This window comes from Drosophila serrata, unplaced genomic scaffold, assembly GCF_035046125.1.
Source record: "Drosophila serrata isolate PLE 108 unplaced genomic scaffold, ASM3504612v1 contig_272, whole genome shotgun sequence".
Classification (NCBI taxonomy): Eukaryota; Metazoa; Arthropoda; class Insecta; order Diptera; family Drosophilidae; genus Drosophila; species Drosophila serrata.
The window spans coordinates 1998061-2010959 of record NW_028257170.1 but is presented as its reverse complement, the minus strand read 5'-3'; the positions used below and the strand labels follow the sequence as shown (position 1 = coordinate 2010959).

Sequence of the window (12899 nt, the reverse complement as noted above, 5' to 3'; positions counted from 1 at the left end):
GTACGAAAGTTTAGTTAAATGGAAACAGCTATTTTTGTTCTGAAATGCTGTGCAGTGGAAATATTTTTAAATACTAACACACACGTAAATTTCGATTACTATCGAAAAATGGCGGACACATTCATCTTTGACTTATCGAGGCAAGCGCTGCTCAGTTCACTTCCGTCAGGGCGAAAAAGCGTACCGAGAAAAATTACATTTTGGAATTATCTTCTTTATTTCTGTTAGTTTTCTTGGATCTTTATCATTTGGACCCATACTAATTGACATTGTTTGTAGGTTTCCAAAGCATTATAATGAGCAGCAACAAGACGCAGGCCATGCTAACCCTCGAGCCTCGCGAGACCCTCGTCTTTGAAGGCCCTTTTAACCGTTCAGTGTGTAAGAACCTGGTACTTGGGAATCCCAGCAAGAAGCAGAAAGTGATTTTTAAGCTAAAGACCACTTCGCCCCGCATGTTCTTGGTGCGCCCCAATATTGGGTTTGTGGGCCCCAACGAGAAGGTTACCGTGGACGTCTTTATGCAGCCCATTGCACCAGATGCCGGCCAGAAGCAACACAAATTTCTCATCCAAGCAGCTTTTGTCGCTGACGGCGATATCGACACGCAGGAGTTTTGGACGAAGCAGAAACAAAACGACATTTGGGAAGCCAAAATCAAGTGTTTGTTAGTCAAGCGGAAGCAGTTGGACGAGACTGGTATTGCGCGTCAGGCTGGTGGCGCTACTAACACATCGAACCCCAAGCCAGACGGAGAGATCGAGTTCGATGCTGAGGAAGTCAGTGAGCCAGTAGCACAGCTAATTAAGCAAGTCAGCATGCTAGAGGAGGAACGCTCATTCCTCAAGACTGAGGTTAGTACTTTACGCGACCAGGTCGAAAAGCGTCGTGCCAAGCATTCGGGAATGAACTTCTTTTTGTTTGCATCCTGTATTTTCACCATCATATCCGCCATTATTGGCGCCTATTATGGGAAACTGTATTTGTAAACGATTTGTGAACTGAAACGAAAATCCTTTAATATATACAACTTGGCCTAGAATTTGTTGTAAAATGAAATCATTTGAAAATTCCCACAATATTGTAAAACAATTTAAAGGAACAAGTCTTGAAATATCAAACGTGTTATGAGTTTACCCTATCTGAAAATAGAAAACCATATTTAAACATCGAACTATCAATCATTTTATTAAAAAACATAACAAATAGCTTTTGGCTGAACAGTACAAATTTTAAATGTAGTAGAAAGCCCCAAAGCCTCAGAATTTCCGAAAACAACAGGCGAATTGCATGAATTTATTTCTAAAATAGCAAAATCATATACATTAAAAGTATCCAGACATTTTCAAACTTCTTCTATTGCCGGCAATTCAGCTGTTTCCGTTGTTAGTGCTGTGTAGCGCCACATTGTGTAAGCACACGCTCCCCAGCACTGCTGCTGCCACCGATCCTGGCGCTTTCCAACACCGTTCCGAATGAGAATCCAGCACAGAAAATTTGCTACGAAAATAAATAGAAGCACGGCGCAGGCAGACACCAAGAAAATACCAAGACTATTAGGATGTCTGCGCGAATGCTAAAGAAGCTGCAAGGCGACGCCGACAAGCTGGCGCCGCCGCCAGAGGATGAGGACAACGAGGAGCTTTCGGATAATGATGAACTGGAGGACAGCGACATGCAGCGCGACCGCAAGACCCATCTAAATCCATTTGATCTGGTACGTGTCCTACCGCTAAGCCACCTCATCACTCGCGCTTAGCCATGAGCTAATTCGATTTCTTTCATAATGCCAGTTGAACCAGCCCGGGTTGAGTCTCTCGGAGAGCGAGTTCAAGGAGGACGACAACGAGACGGAGCACCCGTCTGCGGCGCTGCCCAATGCCAGTGCTGCGGCCCAGAAGAAAAAGAAGAAGAAGCGCAAGAAGAAGGCCAGATCCAGCGGGAATCACATCAGCAGCGAGGACAACGAGCGCCAGGACAAGTACTTTGAAAAGGTAGATCCACTGCTGGGCAAGGTGTACGATGCAGTGCCCAAGCAATCGGCAAAGCAGGCGGCCGCCGCCGGAGGCTCGGCTACCAAGAAGCTGCTGGGTGTTGAATTGCGGCACCTGAATCCGCAGAACGAGATGCGACGCACCTTCGGAAAGCGGGTGGTTAAAGTGGAGTAAGTTCTGACCATTAATCTTATCTTATCTCCAATGACAAAAGCCAATGAAATTCCCTTGGGAAATTTAGTGCAAAATCATTATAGCCCCTATTAAAAATGTAATTTTTCAGAACGAAGCGTGGTCGGCAAAAACCTACTCTCAAGTCTACATATATGGTTACGGCCAAGGAGTCCTGGCCTCCGCTGACCAAAAACACCATCACGATGAAGCTGCTGCCCGCTCCCGACTCGCCTTCAGTTTCCACAAAATCCATTCTGGACAACGGGAGCGGGGGCGGCGATGTGCAGTGGTTCGCCTTCGAGCATAGCCAATACTACCAGGGAGTGCAGCACATGTTTCTTTCTGCCTTGGAGCGCATCGATTCGGAATTCCTGATCACGCTTATTAAGCGCTGTCCCTATCATGTGGACTCCTTGGTGCAGCTGAGCGAGGTATGCAAGATGACAGAGGACTTTGCACTGGCTTCCGAGCTGCTGGAGCGAGCCCTGCTATTGCTGGAGTCGTCGTTGCATATTAACTTCAGTCTGACCTCGGGTAACTGCCGACTGGACTACCGCCGCCAGGAGAATCGCTCCTTCTACATAGTACTGTTTAAGCATGCGCAGTACCTGGAGGAGCGGGCCTGCAGCCGGACTGCATTCGAGATCTCCAAGTTGCTGTTGAGTCTGCAGCCGGACATGGATCCGCTGGCTATGATCTTGGTTATTGACTACTACGCCCTGCGTAGCAAGCAGTTTGGATGGCTGGTGGAATTCTACGAGGAGTACAATGCCGCCAGGAACCTCAACCAATTGCCCAACATGGCTTACTCGTACGCCCTGGCGCTGTACACGCTCCATGGCGTCTGCGAGCGCTCCAACCAGGCACTGCAGTATGCCCTGCTCATGTTCCCCGGTGTGCTGCGGCCGCTTCTTGACGAGATGTCCGTGCAGACCGACAAGCGGGTGCTGGCCTCCTCCTACTTCTTTGCGGATGTATCGGGAAAGTATGACCATTTGGTGATTTAATATTGGAATCTGTTATCTTACTCTGTCCATTTAATCCAGTCAATCGCCCGCCCTGCACCAGTTGGTGTGTCTTTATGTATGCCGCGCTCGCGTCGTCTGGCGGCAGAACGAAGTGCTTCCCTGGCTAGAGTCCAATGTCAATGTTGTCCTCGATCGCATCGAGACTAAGGATCCCGTAGTCAACGAGTATAAGGAGAAGCGATCACTTCGCTATAGCGGTACTCCGCCTAGACCCATTCTGCGGCATGTGATACTCTCCGACTACAAGGAAAAGGTGCCTCTGGCCGTTTTCGTGGCCAAGGAGAAACAAGCCATCATGACCTACGACCCACTGCCGCCGCCGAACAGCGTCAACTGCTATCAGCGGTAGGTCGAACCTCGACATAGATCTCAATAGCATAATTACATTTGAATTCTATACAGAAAATCCTCGTCGAGCAGCAGTCCCACAACGAACACAAACAATTCCGTATCAATGTTTTTCCAATCGCTCTTGCCATCGTTCAACGTCAACAATCTGGCAGCCGCTGCTCAACAGCCCCAGGCAGGCGTTGCCCCAGCTCCGGCCGCCGGAGCAGCCGCTGAGGCCGGCGCTGATGCTGCTGCTGCTGCGGCAGTGGAACCAGCTAGGCAGGCGGCGAATGGCGAAACCGAAGGTTCGTATAAACGTGTATTTTTATGTTCATCTTGTTTTCTTTACCAACGTTTCATCACAGAAAATGGGGCATAGTAACCTTCAAATGCATTTTATTGTAACATTAAATAAATAAATACTTAAAGAGTATTTACAAATTGCAGAAGCTGGTCTACAGCAGTCACTGACACTGATGATGGATGCCATGCGCGACTTCCTCCAGAATTTCCGGATTGCAGAGCATCTGCGGTCCCCAGAGACGGCGGCGGCACAGTCTTCCAGTAGCAACGACGAGGAGGAGGGTTCCAGCGACTACGTTGACTAGTCACAGGTGTCAATTATTACGTTGAACGTAACGAAGTTGTGGCATGGAACAAATGTCTTTTTGAAACCACCTTTTTGCTATTCCCTCAGCTAAGCGACACCGTCACAAAATTTCTATATATATTATGGTATATACATATATTAGAGCAATTTGAACACATACGAAACCTACGAACACTATGCATTGAATAAAATTTTCCATTAGAAGCTTTAATTATCGAAATTACAAGATGATTAACGACATACTACTTTTAAAATGTTCTTCAAAAACCAGTTCGAGAGCGATCTCAAGCCAATTTTATGAGCCTTATAAATCTTGTTATTATAAAATATTTGGTAAAGTGGTTTTAAGCTTAAAGAATGCTTTATTGATTTATTTAATGCCTTTTCAATTACGCTTATCAATGTAACAAACAGATTTCTCATCAATATTTCTTACCGTTTTCTTCCTTTTCTTCATTCATTCAGTTTTCTGCAGTTGTTGCAATTATAAATATTACTATGACAAGTACAGCTTTCCGTATATGGTGTGTGTATAGAGCGGGTATGGGGATTTCCAAAGAGCTCAGTTCAGTGTGATTGTGATTGTTTGTGTGGTTGAGTATGGTATAAAATGCATCTTAATTAGTTGAGTTTAACTGGCAGACATCGGAGTTTGTTTAGGAATCTCTAACAGAATCACACGAAATTAAAGAACGAAATCAATTTACACAGAGAGTCTAAAACTAAACACAACATACATTGGATAGAAAAGAATCATTACTAATACTTTAGCATGGAATACATATAATCAAATTTCAAATTGGGAAGATAAATCAATAACTGCTGCAGACCGGGCCGATTGGATCGGTACAATTATGTCATGGTGCCGAAAACGGGATTGTGACGGCAAATGCTGGGACCATACTCCTCATAGGCAGCCTTCGTGTGACACACCTGATAGAACTCGGGCTGGAAGAGCAGAATAGTAGAATAGTAAGTACAAATTTGCCACATAAATAATTCTGATAGATAACCTACCGTTGAGGCCAACATGCTGCCTCCAAACCACACAGCATACCGCTGCATGTGATGCGTAATCACCTGGACATCAATGGGTTTTGGCTAAAAGGAAAAACATTACAAATTAAAGCCTGGAGAGTTTTCCAGAGTAGCAACACTCACCTTAATGCGTCCCTCAGACAGATTTTCGCTGATCCTGAGGCGTGTGTCCACCGATCGCTTGATATCCCGCTGCAACCTTCTGCCAAAGTCCTTGAACATTGTGGATCCACCGCTCAAGACGATATTATTGTAAAGCGGTCGCCGCACATCAATTGGGCAGTTCTGGATGACATTGTCTACGATTTCCGAAAGCGGAATGGTAAAGTCGGGGTTTGAGAACTCCGGATGGAAGAAGATCTCGGGTCCCATGAAGCGCTCGTGGCCGACATCCACACTGAACGGCTGCTTGGTCACCATGTTGGTGCCAGTGTAGTTGCGCACCCACTTGCCCGGTTCCGTGTCATACTTGGCAAACTCTTTGGCGATATCGGGGCAGATGTAGCAATGCTTCTCCTTAATCGCTTTGGCAGTCTCAAGGCTCTGTTCCGGCGGAATGCCCACCTCTCGGTCGCGCAGAAGGCTTTGGATAAACGAGGTGATGTTGCGGCCCGCTATGGGGATGTGCTTAATGCAGGATCCGATCACGTAGCCTTCGGCCTGAAGTAAAAAAAAAGTTGTTGGTTAGATGTTTCAGTAACCCGTTTAAAACTTGATTGATTAAAACTCCCACCCAACTTTCATACAAATACCATACACTCCCACTACCATACTCTCTACCCGCCGCAAACCCAACTCTGCTGCTGATAAGATATCGGTTTGGTGATATTTACCACTGGTATGACGTGCGTCACTCCATCGCCGCTGTCTACCACAATGCCCGTAAGTGTGCGCTCCTCGGCGGATCGGGAGGCCCAACTGGCGGCCAAGGCAAGCACCGCCTGCACGGCGATGTACAAACCAGGAACGTTGAATGTCTCAAACATAATCTCCGCCGTATACTCGCGGTTCTCCGGAGTATTTAGCGGTGGCTCAGTTAGCAAGAAGTAGTGATCCTCGGGCTCGGCTCGCAGATACTTGAACACACACTGCTCCAGAAAGCGCTCCATCAAGTCCCAGTCCTCCACCAGACCATGACGAACCGGGTACTGCGGGAAAATCGATGATTTAAGTAAACACAATGGCCTGGACGATCTCAAGTGGCTGACTAATCAGCGGGCTCATACCTTGATTGAGTAGCCGGTGGCGTCGAAAGCCTCGTCGCCGATGAAAAAGTCCAGGTCTTCGATGCCTTTTGTGATGCGCCGTGTGTTGGTGTCGCCCACTCGGGCAGACTCCTTAATGGCAATAGCCGAGGGGATGATGAACTGCGGCTCCTTGTTGCCGGCAAAGCCCAACTTGGAGTAGCTAGACGTATAAACGCACATCGGATTAGTCAGATGACCTCTTTTCTTCCAATTGGAAGCAGAGACCCCCGCAGGCAGTCCGCTGAACACTTCACTCACCCGGTGCCCACATCGATTACGCACGCCGGTAGCCTGCCTGCCATGTTCGCTGCTGCTCTGCTATTGCCTTGCCGTCAGTAAAACACTTGGGTTGCGATCTAGCTATGATTAATCACCTTCTTAAGCGGTTTCTTTCTGTTTTATAGCCTTTCAAACACAGATAAACACGATTTTTATATATTTTCAACTCCGCCCAACGATGTGTCACTTAGAGCTCGCAAATCAACGATCTCACTATCGATATTTCCGATATTTATTCAACATCGATTGATTTGTTTTGAATTAATCATTTCGGTTTCTATTCCCAATTGGAAAGTAAAATTATGTGAAGAAAGGAAAGCGGCATCCACTGCGATGCCATGGCCATTTAAATTTGCCAAATTGTAATTTTTTCGGACCGATTGTGGCCTAATTTTAGCTTTTTAAAAACTATTACTAAAAAATTTAGTGATGTTTATATATAGCTATAGCTTCTGTTTTAGCAAAGACTTGAAAATTATATATATATTTAGCGTATTTATAGAGTTGGCAAATCACAGATGTCACTATCGATACTATCGATGTTTTAGAAAAAAGCGGCACACCGATGTAATGATTCAAAATCGATTCAAAATTATTGTGAACTAATAAATTTATTTTGTATATCTATTACTTATTTATTTAGTCTAAAATTATATAAAATAATATATTTATTAAAACGTAAATCAGTTAAACTTGTTCACGTACGATAAGCCTATAGAAAAGCTTGCAGTCGATGTGCCATTCGCTTGTTCACGTTTTGGTCGCGTTGCCCACTCTTCAGGGCTGCATCGATCATATATATATATATATATATATCAATTGCTGCAAACTTCGGCGGTGTGTGCCTTTTCCACGTTTTTGGTGCAGGTGCAGGGAGCAGAGATTTTCCAGATTTCGCCCCCACATTAGAGCCACTAGAGCGGCAACTCTTTGAGCACAGGACAACCAGGCATCAGCGGGTAGCACAGTGGGCACAGCGCGTGTCCGCAAGCAGCAGCAGCAACTACCGGCCGAAACGTGGGATTAGCAGAACCGCAAATCGCGAAAATGGAGGCACAGAAACTCACGGAACTGTTGCGCGCAACTATTGATCCAAATCCGGAGCAGCGCAAGGCCGCCGAGGATCAACTGGCCCAGGTGAGTGCCTGTTCCTGACGCCGCCCCGCCGGCGAAAAGATTCGAACGAACTTGGTGGTGGCGCCATCGCCCCGAAACCATGTGCTTTTTAATTGTTCGCTTTAACCTCTCCCTCTGTCCCTCCTCGCGCGGCTCGTCTGCGGTGTTTGTGTGGGGGACTGGGGGATAGTGTAAGCTGATATCGCTCAAAAAGGTTGCCCTTCAGGTATTTACCACTGACCACCTCCAACTCCTTGGCCTGCCCGAGTGGCGGGATATGGCAACAAGTACACACATACATATGTATATTTTTGTGCAATACGTACAGATAGGCAATAGCTGTGTACATGAGTGCGGCACTGTGGTTTCAATTTTATTCAAAAGAATGTAATGGCGAATAAATAAGCAAAGCTCTGATTGTAAATTGGAAAATACCGCAGCAATTGAAGCTTATGCAATCCCTCCGGAAGCTAAGGCGTATACAATCAGAGGAGGTGGCTTAGATAGAGCCACGAAAATTAAACAATTGCTTCGACCCCACTGTGCAGGCATGCTCATTACGACTGAGTCAGCATCTAACGATTTGCATGCCCCTCCCAGCACTGCCCCTTTGGGTTAATTAACTTTATCAGCGCTTATGGCCGGCAGCAGCCCCATATTAATTGAACAGCTCTGCGCACAGAATTTAAAGTGCTTCCATGGGCAGCCATCATCGATCGATTCTTGGTTGAAATCAAACGCCTAACCCTTGGCGGCCATCCTCCATTACTCATCACAGCAGCTGTGTAAACAAATCCATACATATTATACTTTCGCCCACAGATACACAAAATCATTGGATTTGTGCCCACCATACTGCAGATCGTGATGCAGACGACTGTGGAGCAGCCGGTCCGCCAGGCGGGAGCTGTCTACCTCAAGAATTTGATCAACAGCAGCTGGGCTGACCACGAGGCCAAGCCGGGCGAGCCCATACCCTTCTCCATTCACGAGCAGGACAGGGCCATGATTCGCGGTGCCATCGTCGACGCCATCGTGCATGCTCCCGAACTGATCAGGTAAGTCTTTAAAATGGGAATTGCCTTTAAGTGACCATGCCTCAACTTCTTCAATCTTTTCTCCGCCCCGTGGCACAGGGTTCAGCTTTCCGTCTGCGTAAATCACATCATCAAGAACGATTTCCCCGGACGCTGGCCACAGGTGGTAGACAACATCAGCATCTACTTACAAAACCAGGATGTTAACGGCTGGAACGGAGCCCTGGTGACCATGTACCAGCTGGTAAAAACTTACGAGTACAAGCGCAGTGAGGATCGAACGCCGCTGAACGAGGCAATGAATCTGCTACTGCCTATGATTTACCAGCTGATAGTGCGCCTGCTGGCTGAGCAGTCCGAGCAGTCGGTGCTATTGCAAAAGCAAATCCTAAAGATCTACTACGCCCTGACGCAGTTCAGTCTGCCGCTAGACCTCATCACCAAGGAGATCTTCTCCCAATGGATGGAGGTCTGCCGTCAGGTGGCCGATCGCGATGTGCCCGACAGCTCGCATCTCGATGACGACGAGCGAACGGAGTTCCCCTACTGGAAGACCAAAAAGTGGGCCCTTCACATCATGGTCCGCATGTTCGAGCGGTGCGTTGAGTAAAGATCAAGCCTATTGGCCCTTGAACAACGACACCAAAATATATCTAAATATTCTGTTTGCAGCTATGGAAGTCCCCAAAATGTGGTTAGTGAAAAGTACCAAAAATTCAGCGAATGGTATCTGCCTACGTTCAGCCAGGGCGTCCTGGAGGTGCTATTAAAAATCCTTGACCAGTACCGGAACGGAGTCTACGTTTCGCCGCGAGTCCTCACCGATGTGCTCAACTATTTGAAGAATGCGTAAGTAGCTCTAAATTTATGTTTTATGAATATCATTTGACTCTAAATTTAAAATTAGTTACCCATACACAGTTTGTGTATTGTTTTTCTCAGTATTTGAATTAAATCATTTGTATTTCCGCAGTGTTAGCCACGCCTATACCTGGAAGCTCATTAAGCCCCATATGGTGGCAGTTATCCAGGATGTGATCTTCCCCATTATGTCATTCACGGACTCCGATCAGGAGCTCTGGGAGAGCGATCCCTACGAGTACATTCGCCTTAAGTTTGGTAAGTGAGAATTCCCTACTATCTCATGTGCGTGGTTTATTTTACTCATCTTCCCTGCAGACATCTTTGAGGACTATGCCACACCAGTGCCGGCTGCCCAATCCCTACTGCATTCCATCTGCAAGAAGCGCAAGGGTATCCTGCCCAAGGCCATGGCCACAATTATGCAAATAATTACCTCACCGAATGCGGACAACAAGCAGAAGGATGGTGCCTTGCACATGATCGGAACGCTGGCGGACGTACTGCTGAAGAAGGCCCTGTACCGCGGTCAAGTTGAATCCATGCTGACCACATACGTGTTCCCAGAATTCCAAAATTCTGCCGGACATATGCGGGCGCGTGCGTGTTGGGTGCTGCATTACTTCTGCGACGTGCAGATCAAGAATCCCCAGGTGCTGGCTGAGATTATGCGGCTAACCACCAACGCCCTGCTCACCGACAAGGAGCTGCCTGTTAAGGTGGAAGCGGCCATTGGCCTGCAGATGTTCCTATCGTCCCAGAACGAGGCGCCGCAATACGTTGAGAGCCAAATCAAGGAGATCACCAAGGAGCTGCTCACCATCATCCGCGAGACGGAGAACGAGGATCTGACGAATGTGATGCAAAAGATCGTGTGCACCTTCACCGAGCAGCTGCTGCCGGTCGCCACCGAGATCTGCCAGCATCTGGCCACTACCTTTAGTCAGGTTCTTGAATCCGAAGAGGGTTCGGACGAGAAGGCCATCACGGCCATGAGCCTGCTCAATACAATCGAGACTCTGCTTAGTGTAATGGAGGAGCATCCCGAAGTCCTACTTAACCTGCATCCGATCGTCATTAATGTAGTCGGACACATTTTCCAGCACAACATCACGGGTGAGTCAATGGGTAGCGACTTAAAATCCTTTTGAACTCGGCAATATCGTTTCGTTTCGTTTTTTTTTTAGACTTTTATGAGGAAACCTTTTCGCTGGTCTACGATCTAACGGCCAAGGCTATCTCGCCCGAGATGTGGCAGATGCTGGAGCTGATCTACCAGGTGTTCAAGAAGGACGGTATCGACTACTTCATTGATATTATGCCGGCGCTGCATAACTATGTGACAGTCGACACGCCGGCCTTTCTGTCCAATCCAAACAGGCTTTTGGCTATTCTAGACATGTGCAAGACGGTAGGTGCTTAAGTTTAAATACAATATATTAAGCTTAATTAACACTAAATATACATTCCCATAGATGCTCACTAGCAATCCTGGCGAGGATCCCGAATGTCATGCCGCCAAGCTGATGGAAGTGATTATCCTGCAATGCAAAGGCCAGATTGACTCCGTGATTCATCTGTTTGTGGAGCTGGCCCTGTCCCGTCTAACGCGCGAGGTGCAGTCCTCTGAGCTGCGCACCATGTGCCTGCAAGTGGTTATTGCGGCGCTCTACTACAATCCCCAGTTGCTGCTTTCCATTCTGGACAAGATGTCGCAACAGAACAACGAATCAATTAGCGCACACTTTATTAAGCAGTGGCTTCATGACACTGACTGTTTCCTGGGGTAATTGCAACCGAATCGCAAACTATTTTAAGGCATTATATAATTAATAATTTAACCCCTTAGCATTCACGATCGGAAGCTGTGTGTCCTAGGTCTCTGTACCCTCATTTCCCTGGGCGAAGCCAAGCCACAGGTGCTGAGCGAGGTGGCCGGCAAGATTGTGCCCGCCCTCATTTTGCTTTTCGATGGATTGAAGCGCGCCTATGAATCTAGGGCCCAGGAGGAGGAGGAAGAGGAAGAGGAGGAGGATGGCGATGACTGCGAGGAGGCTTTGTCTAGCGACGAGGATGACATGGATGAGATGGCACCGGACTATCTGGACAAGTTGGCTGAATTCACCAAGACGAAAGGCGACGCTGCTGGCTTCGAGATCAAGGCCGAGATTAAGGACGAAGATGCAGACTCGGACAGCGAGGCGGAAGAGTCGATTGGTGATCTGAACGAAACCGGCCTGGAGTCTTTTACAACGCCCATCGATGACGAGGAAAACGAGACGGCTATCGATGAGTACTGGACGTTCAAGGAAGTTATTACTGGTAAGCTTAAATGTCGTACAATAATTTTGTGCCTTTTCCTAATAACCCCCTTTTCCATGTCTCACCGCACAGCACTTTCCGCACAGGACCAGGCCTGGTATGCGCTCCTCACTTCAAACCTCACCCCCGAGCAGGCCAAGGCGCTGCAAGAGGTGGTGGTGACCGCCGACCAACGCAAGGCTGCCAAGGAGTCAAAACTGATAGAGAAGCAGGGCGGCTTTGCCTTCCCACAGACCGCCGTGCCCTCGTCCTTCAAGTTCGGCTCGTAACTGAATTGACTAGATCTGACTTGATTGTTTCTCATATTCTTTCCAAACAAAAAAAAAAGTAACATCGAAAAAAAACACATCTTGCATGCTGATGATGGCTTTAAAGCATTCATTCTCCTAGTTTTCGTACACTCCGTGTACCAATGCATGCTGCGCTGCCTTGAATCGGACCGGTCCGATCAGGCGGCGTCCAGACGGCACTATATATTTATTGTAGATTTATATTTTATTATTTCCTACTTCTTGGCATGCTCGGCTGCCAACTAAATTATGATAACAATAAGTCGAAAGTCCATTGTAAATCTTTGTATGTAAACAAAACGAAACGAAAACAAACAAACACGTCGAGGACGAGAAGGTCTCATGAAATGAGATTTCGTGCGCACCCGCACGCCCCCCACAGAACCCCAAAAAAGATGGCAAGTCGGTCAGAGAATGAAAATTCAACGCAGAGCATTTCACAAACATTTTCTTTATACACACACATACACGTATATACTGTACTAAATGGAGCGATATTTTTGAAAAATAAAAAAAACATTTTTAACGTTTGAATTAGATAAATGTGTATTTAACAAGAAGCTTTAAATGAAT

The 12899-nt window shown here is 47.0% G+C and overlaps 4 protein-coding genes across 5 annotated transcripts; 3 read left to right on the top strand and 1 right to left on the bottom strand.

Annotated features, from left to right (window-relative positions):
• The first annotated feature begins 65 nt into the window (after positions 1–65).
• On the top strand, positions 66–1174 carry fan (farinelli). Its single transcript, XM_020959062.2, has 2 exons — positions 66–223; positions 280–1174. The coding sequence occupies exons 1-2, from the start codon at positions 109–111 to the stop codon at positions 987–989; spliced, it is 825 nt and encodes a 274-aa protein (XP_020814721.2). The 5' UTR covers positions 66–108; the 3' UTR covers positions 990–1174.
• On the top strand, positions 1130–4347 carry Nulp1 (Nuclear localized protein 1). Of its 2 annotated transcripts, none has more exons than XM_020959059.2 (6): positions 1130–1717; positions 1794–2164; positions 2278–3153; positions 3215–3541; positions 3599–3831; positions 3974–4347. In XM_020959059.2, the coding sequence occupies exons 1-6, from the start codon at positions 1562–1564 to the stop codon at positions 4132–4134; spliced, it is 2124 nt and encodes a 707-aa protein (XP_020814718.2). In that variant the 5' UTR covers positions 1130–1561; the 3' UTR covers positions 4135–4347. The 2 variants fall into 2 exon arrangements, with proteins under 2 accessions (XP_020814718.2, XP_020814719.1); XM_020959060.2 differs by having other exon boundaries at positions 3892–4347.
• Positions 4348–4478: 131 nt separating this feature from the next.
• Arp3 (Actin-related protein 3) lies at positions 4479–6938 on the bottom strand. Its single transcript, XM_020959061.2, has 6 exons — positions 6680–6938; positions 6401–6581; positions 6008–6322; positions 5298–5834; positions 5154–5237; positions 4479–5084 (listed from the first exon to the last, which is right to left on the bottom strand). Exons 1-6 carry the CDS (start codon positions 6721–6723, stop codon positions 4989–4991), a joined length of 1257 nt encoding a protein of 418 aa, XP_020814720.1. The 5' UTR covers positions 6724–6938; the 3' UTR covers positions 4479–4988.
• Positions 6939–7301: 363 nt separating this feature from the next.
• On the top strand, positions 7302–12860 carry msk (importin-7 msk). Its single transcript, XM_020959058.2, has 10 exons — positions 7302–7837; positions 8639–8874; positions 8953–9450; positions 9526–9702; positions 9827–9972; positions 10033–10830; positions 10902–11125; positions 11190–11500; positions 11564–12036; positions 12109–12860. Exons 1-10 carry the CDS (start codon positions 7748–7750, stop codon positions 12303–12305), a joined length of 3150 nt encoding a protein of 1049 aa, XP_020814717.2. The 5' UTR covers positions 7302–7747; the 3' UTR covers positions 12306–12860.
• Positions 12861–12899: the final 39 nt, after the last annotated feature.